General features: G+C 31.9%; 1 protein-coding gene, 1 long non-coding RNA gene and 1 pseudogene across 2 annotated transcripts; all 3 read right to left on the bottom strand.

The window, feature by feature from the left end:
- Positions 1-3047: 3047 nt before the first annotated feature.
- LOC130501095 (protein DOWN-REGULATED IN DIF1 11-like) lies at positions 3048-3576 on the bottom strand (annotated as a pseudogene).
- Positions 3577-5127: 1551 nt separating this feature from the next.
- LOC130501092 (uncharacterized) lies at positions 5128-6187 on the bottom strand. The gene is made up of 2 exons (XR_008939495.1): positions 5648-6187; positions 5128-5533 (listed from the first exon to the last, which is right to left on the bottom strand). It is a non-coding gene; the product is annotated as an uncharacterized LOC130501092 (long non-coding RNA).
- A 466-nt stretch (positions 6188-6653) lies between these two features.
- On the bottom strand, positions 6654-9547 carry LOC108809645 (fatty acyl-CoA reductase 2, chloroplastic-like). Its single transcript, XM_018581799.2, has 9 exons — positions 9465-9547; positions 8914-9322; positions 8597-8700; positions 8304-8503; positions 8118-8218; positions 7837-8038; positions 7614-7775; positions 7027-7518; positions 6654-6939 (listed from the first exon to the last, which is right to left on the bottom strand). The coding sequence occupies exons 2-9, from the start codon at positions 9314-9316 to the stop codon at positions 6783-6785; spliced, it is 1821 nt and encodes a 606-aa protein (XP_018437301.1). The 5' UTR covers positions 9317-9322; positions 9465-9547; the 3' UTR covers positions 6654-6782.
- Between the last annotated feature and the right edge of the window lie 131 nt (positions 9548-9678).

Here is a 9678-nt window from a genome sequence, read left to right as displayed (position 1 = left end):
CATGTGATCCTAATTTTTATATTTTTATTCACTAAAAATATTAAAAATTTATCCACCAAAAGTACTAAAAATAAATAGCATGAAATTTGAAACATACCAACATAACTATTTCATGCATCATTAATCATTAATGTTTCAGACATTTGAAACAGAAAAAAATTGTTTGTTTTAGGTTAGCATATATCTGTTCTTATATCTGTTTTTCCACGTGTATTTAGTATGTTTTTTCCTGAGAAATGATTATTCTTGGTAATCCAACACTTTGTTATTTTTGTATATGTTGTATCTATACTATTAAAGTACAAGCACATTTGGATTTTTTACTAAACATGCCCTTTCTTTAACTCACATTGCTTATTTCATTAAGGGCAATCAAGTAATATTAATAACATATCTATATTGGGTCATTTTTTTTATCCAGCCCACTCCCCATATCAGATCTTTTTTGGGTCATTTGGGCCGATCAAGAAATCATATCCAATTCTTATTTTTTCCTCCAAGTTCAAATAATTTATTTTCAACCATTCTTAATATTTTGTGTAGTGAAAAAAAAATAATCACTTAACTATTATGTTTTTTTCTTTTTAATATAACTTAAGCATTCATAAAAAATTTTGAATTTTTTCATTGAAAAGTATAAATCTTTATTAAGAGTATATAATTTTTTATCTAAAAAATTAACAACATAATAAAATTAAGTTATACCAACTTAGTTCATTAAAAATAAACTTTAATTTTCTAAACATAAATATTCATTAGACCTGAACGTTCGGGTATCCATTCGGATACGGATCGGTTTTTTCGGGTATCAGGTTTTTCGGGTTTTGAAATTAAACTCCATTCAGATATTATAAAATTTTGGGTCGGGTTCGAGTCGGGTCTTTCCGGGTGAGTTCGGTTCTCATGCATAAGAACATGAAAATAACCAAATAACCAAAGTATCTAAAACGGGTTTGGTTATTTGTACTCAAAGTAACCAAAGTATCCAATTCAGTTCAAATTTTTGTATCCAAATTACTCAAAAGTAACCAAAAATAACCAAAAATATCCAATATATACAGTTTTTTTGGATAAACTTTTATCCAAACTATCATATTTTATCCAAAAATACTCAAAAGTATTGAAAATAACTACTATATTTAACTTATAATATTAATTTAAAATATTAAAATAATTATAAATATAATTATAACATAGATTTTTAGATATATATTCACATTTCAGATATCTTCGGGTACTCATTCGGTTCTCGGTTCGGGTCGGGTTCGGGACCGGTTCTTCGGATATAGCAATTTAGAACTCATTCGGATATTTACCCCGGGTCTGATCGGATTTGGAACCCTGATTTTCGGGTCGGTTTCAAGTTGGTTCTTCGGATCCGGATATTGTGCTCAGGCCTATACTCATTTGAAATGAAACACGATAAAGAAAAATAAAAGGCTTAAGTCTTTTATAAAAAAAACAAATATATGAAAATATGACATTTACTAAATATTTGTCAATTTTAAAAAAAATAAAGGAAAATAAATCCGCGCTGTAATTAAAAAAAATAAAGGAAAATAAACCCGCGCTTTGAAAGCGCGGGTCAAAATCTAGTTAATGATATTAAGATACCAACATAACTATTTTATGGTTTGAGTTTCTTGATTACCGAAAGTGTAGTGATATTTGATTAATATTCTCTTTAAAAAAAATATTTAACACTTCAAAAAATTTCTCTTACTTAAAATTAAATAATATTTTAAATATTAAATATTAAATTATGTAAAATTCTTATATAATATGGCTCGCTATATTCTGTAATTTATTTTTGATTAGTTGAATTACAGTTATATAGATATTTAATGAGTTTGATGACAAAAATATTAATGACTTTTTGTTTAGAATAAAAAGTATTTTTTCTCAATTAAAAAATTAGGGAGTATGAATATATAATGGTAATAATCATAAAACTGAGAAGGCATATAGCATCATGACGAGGTGCTATTGTTTAAATCATCCTAAGAGACATGAGCACCAATCTGGCTCCCAACGTCCCAGAATCAATATCTTTATACTCATAAATCAAAAGAGTATGAATATATAGTGTTTCATCTCCGCTTGATTTTTGAAATTGTGTTAGAAGCAATATCTTTATATTCACAAATCAAAAGAATAATTTGAGGCAGTCCTAAATATGATGTTTGTCCATTTTTAATAAATGACAACAACATTCATATGTCAATATTTGTGTCGTCGTCTCATCCAACATGTTCTTAAAATTGTCATTCTCACACTCCGAGTTCAAATTTTGTAGGCAAACATGAAGAAAATCGAGACTGTTGATGTGAGTAATGATGTATAAGCTCCATCTCATATTTAGTTTCTGGTAAAGTGGCGGGAGCTTCAATAGGAGATATATTCACATCTTCTTACACCTTTTATGACTATTGATCACTCTAGAAAAAAATGGATGAGACGTAAAACCTACTACTATGGATACACATATCACCATGAGAAAATACTTTGGCTTATTTATGTTTTTTTTGGTTTTTTTTTTATTTTAGATTGGCGACAACAAACAAGATATCTTATAGGGAAATGAGTATTGTTGAAAAGTTATATGGGTCATAATATAACTTAAGATCTACAATTGAATATTCCGATATGTACTGTTGTGATTCATATTCTTTCTACATATGACTTATGAAAACATATATCAAATAAATATCAAAATATTTTACATTTGTTTTGCCGTTTGAGTAAATGATTTTTGGCAGTAATTTGAAAACCAACCCAAGTTGGAACAGTTTATTCTCTATTATACAAGAACGATATCATCATTGAGTATTTTTCATTGGATCTGAGATCCTTGATTAGAAAATATAAATATTTGCATGGCCATGGCCATATAATCTTAAGACTACATCAAACATATAATGCATTTTTCAGTGGTGTGATAGGAATCATAAAATTCAAAATGCATATAATATCAAGATGATGAAATATTAGTTTAGTTCTTCCAAAAAAAAATCTCAAAATGCATATAATATCAAAACGATGAAATATTAGTTTAGTTCTTCCAAAAAAACTGGAGAACCAATATGGCTCCCAACTCTGTGGACACAATCTTTCCATGTATGTTTGTTTTTTGAAATAGCCTTAGACGCAATATTATTATACTCAGTGTTTGAAGAAATGATATGAGCCACTCCTAGAAGACAATCTTTGCCAATTTTTAATAGATTACGGCAACATTCATTCGTCAATTGTGTCGTAGTTTTATCCAACATGTTCTGGACAATGTTATCTCCACAATCCGAATTCAGCTTTTGAAGGCAAATCTGAAGAAACTTAAATTGTTTGTCCGTGTACTGTCTCCCAAGCTTCATGTTATATTCCATTGTCGGTGGATCAGCTTCGAATGGAGATTTATCAGGAGTTTCGGTGTAGATATAAAAATATGGCGGGGGAGATATGTTCACATCTTCTGGTACCTCTAGAGAATATCGATCAATTTTTTTGGGAAAAAGTTGTGTGAGCCATGATAAATAGTACCATGAATACAAGCATTAACATAGAAAGAGACTTTGCCATATTTGCTTTTGGTTTAGGATGTTAGATTGGTGACAGCGAACTAGAGATGTTATAGGGCAATGCATAAGTTTTATTTGTGAAAGAGTAATTAATTGATGATAAATTTATTCTTTGATACTTTATGTTAATTCATTAACCATTATTTAACAGTTCTTTGGATAAATCACCATTTAACGTTTTGGTTTCAAAATAACGTTTACACTAAATTACAAATATGTTTTAGTACTATTGATGATAACATTGGATTGAATAATAGCTGAAAAGTCTCATCCTTCTGCTATATGAATTACTAGGAGAAACCCGCCCTACGGACGGGTGAGTAAATAAAAGAATAATGTATGAAATTATATAAATTTGAAATTATGTTTATAAATCTTATATATAATTTTGTGATATTAACTTATTTATTTGTTTTGTTTTAGATATTATATGCATATTTCACCACTAAAAGATGTATGAAAAGGTAATTATTTTACATATTTTCAATATTTTATCTTAATTCTGATTGTAAGTATATATATATTTTAAGATAATTGTGATTTGTGATCCAAGTCTTAAAATGTAACGACACCTTTTGTCTTAAGCCACCTCAACATCCTTTTATGACACATCAAACACCCATGAGTCAAGACCTAGGATACCCTGAAGTGATCCAAGGAATTATGATTTTAGACTGAAATTAAATACATTATCTCAAAATCACTTTTACCAAAAAAATAACTTTATTTTTAACATAAACATTTTTCCTTTCATTCTTTATTGTAATTTTTTTTTTACTTTTTATCTATTTAAGTATAACTCGTTTTAAATTACTACTTAAAAAATAAGAATACTAACAATTTTGCAGGGCAAATATCTAAAACAACACTTTTTAAAAGTTTTTGTCACAAAAATAGCACTCAAAATATAAAATGACCAAAATAGCATTTTTTTGTTTTGAAAATTTTAATATTTATTTTTTATTTTTAAATATTTGAACACATTACTAAAACCCCACCCCTTAACTCTAAACCCTCAGTCGTAAATTAATTAACTCAATGGTTATAAATGCATATTTACTTTTCAATAAAATTTATTTTGATCATTTTCTTCCTTATGCTGCTATTTTTGTGATAAAAACTTGGTTTGGTGATATTTTGTTTTTTTCTCAATTTTATAAGTTAATATACATTGCTATAACTCGTTTTAAGTTACCACTTTAAAAAATAAGAATACTAACATTTATAAGTTAATATAAATTACGTTAACCGATTCAATATTTATATTATTTTAATAGCTTTAGATAAAAGATTAATATATTTTTATAAATAAAATTGACCCCAGTCAAAACTTTGCTTGCTTTGCCACTGGCCTTGCTAGCACGAGTCCCACCGGTTTTCATTGTTGTTGGAGTAACATGTAGTTGTCTGTCTTGTAGTCATGTAATTCGTTCAAGTTATTTGCATGTTTGTTAGTCATTGTTTGTGAGTAATTATATATCTTAATCATGGTGTTTTTGGTGAAAACTTAAGATAACAGTAATCAGCAGAATATAAAAAAGGCCTTTATGAATTTCCATGATTTAATAGTTTTTGTATTTCTACGATCTAAGCATACAAAGGTGTTGACAAAAAAAAGCATTCAAAGGTGTATACACAACATAAAACAGAATGCTGAGAGAATTCAAAAAACATAATTCCAGAACATGTGAAGAACATTATCGAAGTTGAAAGGTGTGTGTATACACATAAAACATGTGTGTAGACATACAAAAGGAAACATATCCGAACATAACATCACAAATATAAGCAAAAGTCAAAACTTAAACAACTATGTACAATCTTTAAGAATTTCAATTCTATTTATATAGTCTGAGATAATGATATTATAATGGAACCTCTTTATGCAATCTTGGAAGCATCAGACCTAAGAACTCATGAATCTTTCAAACACAAACATCTGGCTTCTCCTCACCTAGCTAGGTAGTCACATAGCATAAACATCCACACAAAAACCACTTAAAATCAATGAAATCTACACATTTCGATCAAAGACCAAAACTTCACAGTAACTCACGAAACTAAAACTGCACCTTGCAATTCAAGAAGCCTGATAGATCTTGACTAAACGCTAATCTCAAATCAGGCGGATCAGATCCAATAGGGCGCATAGGTAGAAACACAGAGATGACGGGATACCTTCTTGAACTTCTTTACCAGCGCTGTCTTCACCAAACATAATACAAAAGCGACGAAGCTCTGGCCTCATCAGCACCAGTTGTTCTCTCCTCTCCCACAATCTATCGCTCTCGGACACTCTCATGCCCCTCATAATCAATCTAAAAATGAACCAAGGAGCGTGGGTGATCGATTAATGGAGGGTTTAAAGAGGATCGGTTACTTTTTTCGTTTCGGACAGTGAAAAAGAAGATGAAAGACCGTATTCAAAACATGAATCGACATTAGCTTTGGAAACAGGAAGGGAAGAGATAAAAATGCTATAACCTAATAAAAACGTGGAGTTTCATTAAAGAGAATTTACTGAGCTCAGTGAAGATGTGAAACAACCCAACAAAATATTAAGCCCGTACGAATGGAGGAAAAATTAAATGAAACGCAGGACACATAGTGCCCTCTCCTGGCATTATTTTTCTATGTGGCTAAGGAAGAAGAGAGTTGAGTTCTACTTTATAGTATAAGATACCTTTGTGTTACTATTGGATCTTTTGTTTTTTTCTCCCATCTACGTTGGTGGTTTTCATGTTGCCTACTGTAACTTTTGTACTATGTTTACTGGGATTTCTGAGTTTTCTCTCTCATACTTCTGAAATGAAACACGCCAGCGTTGAAAAAAGTAATATTTGTCTTAGCTTTGCTTTGGATCGGTGATGATGAGAATCTCATGGATATGCGGACCTGGATTGCAAGATTTTTGTGTCAAATTAGCAGCTGCTATCTTTTTCTCTAATCAAATATTGCACAATTTCATGCAATCCTAATTTTTATATTTTAATTCACTAAAAGTATTAAAAATGTATTCACTAAAAGTAGTCTTCATGTTTTAGGCACTCGAGTTTAATCGTGATTAGACTTTAGTAAACTTGAGATAAAAGCTATTATTACTTTCAAATTATTACAAGTTAAAATCATATATTATATAACAATAACACGATTATAGTCATTAGACATAGAAAAACGACCAAAGAAAAGGTTTGATTCTGGTTTAGCCTAAGCCCTTCCTTTCAAAACATGTCTTCTTAAACCTGGAATGTGAACATTTGTAATGTAGTCATTCCAGTTAATGCTTCCAACGTCAAACCCAAACACACTCTTCTCTTCTTCGGACATATTCTCCATTAATCTATGTGTATTGCTGTTATCAAATCTTCAGCAAAAAAAAACAAACAAACAAAAAGATTCAAATTTTTTCGTTTTGGTCTAATTATAATCAGAAAGTTCTTAGTTCTTTTACCTTCCACCATAGAAAGTGTATGGCTCATAAATAGTGGCAAGGTGTTTGGCTTGCTCAACAGATTTCTTGCACATGAATTTAAGCTTTTGTAGTATCTTACTATCTGATGAGTTCATACCCTTCATTAAGCCACTCCGTTCTTGAGCATCTCTCCACAAATGATCCGAAAAATCATCAACTGAGTCGAAAAGCTTCATCAAAGGCACCCTAATAGGAACACCTTTCGAGTCCATGCACGGGGTGGATTTGTAATGGTTATAAAGAAGCTCAGCTAAGTCCTTGAAAACAAGAGGATTTATCGCTGAAGAAGCGATCTGATACACGTTTATCTCAGGTTCTGGATCTGCCTTAGCCATTCCATGCTTTGCTATAGCAGCTAATGTCGCATTAACGACCATATCAGCAGGAACCACATCAAGAACTCCTTTTGGATCCACCAAGAACCCCGTGAGCTGTCCCTTTCCATAACACAGCACTATAGGATCCATCATCCTGGTTTTTAAATTGTGTAAGAATCAGTTTTGTTATGTATACATTCACATCTATACACCATGTGACATATATATATATATATATACACAAGTTACCTGTTTCCTTCCATCCATCCAGGGAAAGGATCTTTGTAGGTGCTTTCAATGACACTAGGCCTTATGATAACCACAGGTACGTCCCCTCTAGTGCTATTGATCATCATCTCTCCCATTGCTTTGGTGAAAACATACGTGTCTTGCCATCCATATGATCTTGCCCTGTTTCAAATGATTTGCATGTTTAAGATTCTAGGTGAATATTTGTTATTTAGATTACTACCTCTCTAGACCGAGATCTTTCATCTTCTGCGCCTCATCTTGATCTTGAGTTCCTTTTCTTGACGCATCAAGAGCTAGCTTCATCTCTCTATCCACGTCTAATGCTTTCCTGTTACCTTCCATGAAGTTTTCTGTTGCTATACAATCTCCCATCGAGAAGGGCTTCTCCATGATCATTCCTTGTCTTTGTCCATTCACATAAGCTGCACAGTGATTTTTATTTATTTTTTCAAATGAAGAAGCCAAAACACTTTAGCTCTCTTTGTTTCCCCGTTCACATACCTGTGGATACTTGCAAGAAAAGCTTGAGTTTCTTGCATTTCTTGGCGAATCCCATGAGATTGCCAGGCCCTCGTGTGTTTATGTCCAAAGCAACATCGTATCTACAATCTCCTCCAAGATTAGTAAGACAATGATTTTAATCTAGATAACAAAACAAGAGAACTAGAAAACACAGAATTTAATAACCTTTCATTGAAGGTTGTATTAGCAGCAGAGTTGATAATTACATCAACTTCTTTTGCAATCTCCTCACCTGAATCTGCTTGCAACCCAATGTTTGAATCGCAAATGTTTCCTGTCACAGGTAAAAGCTTGTCTAACATGAAAGACATGTAAGATGTTCCATGAGTCTCTCTTAGAGTATTAAAAAGCTCTGCATCTAACACCTGAAAAAGCAGCAACGCCATGGGATATGGTTATGTACATAACATGAAACTAACATGACTAAGCAAGAACAAAAAAGAAGAAGATGAACTTACCTCGTTCTTTAACCGCTGGATCGCAGCTTCTTTGTTTTTAGCTTTAATCAAGAGATATATCTTCCCAACATCAGGAGCCATTCTCAAGACCTTCTCAATCAGTACTGGACATATCACATGGAGAATGATGTAAAGACATATTTATGGAATATTCTAAATTTATATGTAAGTTCAGGGCCGGTCTAGATCATATGCTGGTGAAACATTGGCCTATGATCCCAATTTTTTTGGAAAAAAAAATTACATATATAGACCTCAAGTTTATAAAAGAACTATAAAAACTTTTATTAAATTGTCTGTATAAGTATGTTAGGTACCTTTAGCTAAGAAGCCAGTGGAGCCAGTGATTAGAAACGTCTTCCCTTGGAGATAACTGACAATGCCAAGACCTTCTTTAATCCCTACCATAGCAGCACCATTAAAAGGCATCAAAGTTTTTACTCCATTCACATTTGGAGACAGAACCAATGTCTCAGCGTCCATAGCTGGAGAACTCTGTTCCCTAATCAAGACTTGACCTCTGTCTTTCAAAAGCGAAGAGACCCTAATAGGCCTCTCTGGTTTGATGTTTCTCCCATCACCGCCACCTACGCGGCACCAGGTGGGTCCTACCCTTTTCTTGTCCCTTAAGAAAGTGCACCAGTCACGACGGTCGTGTAATCTGGAAAGCTTGATTGACGCAGCAATGGAGGAAGAAGAACTCGAGAAGAGAGCTTCCATCACAAACTAAGAAATAGGAAACAGAGAAACGTTCATTCTTAGACTAAGAAAGTAAACTGTCCATTCCATTACTATGTTCTTTGAGAAAACAGAAACTTGTTGGTTAAGAAATTGGTGACTTGTATTGTACTTAACCTAGAAAACATACCTTTGGTAGTGAGCAACAAGAATATACTTAAATAGAAAGAGCTTAAGTAAACCAAGAAAGATTGTTGTATTTACTTATTAATTTATCGTTAGGAGACAAGTATGTGAGTTTTGTTTTTATAAGAGAAGTGAAAGATTGGTTAGTTTTAAGGACAAAAGATGATGAAAAACGTCCTCTGTTTTGTAGGGAAATGTATAGTTAAATAACTAAGCCA

Source organism: Raphanus sativus, unplaced genomic scaffold (genome assembly GCF_000801105.2).
Source record: "Raphanus sativus cultivar WK10039 unplaced genomic scaffold, ASM80110v3 Scaffold0096, whole genome shotgun sequence".
In the NCBI taxonomy this organism is placed as follows: domain Eukaryota; kingdom Viridiplantae; phylum Streptophyta; class Magnoliopsida; order Brassicales; family Brassicaceae; genus Raphanus; species Raphanus sativus.
This window is presented reverse-complemented; position numbering and strand designations above follow the sequence as displayed.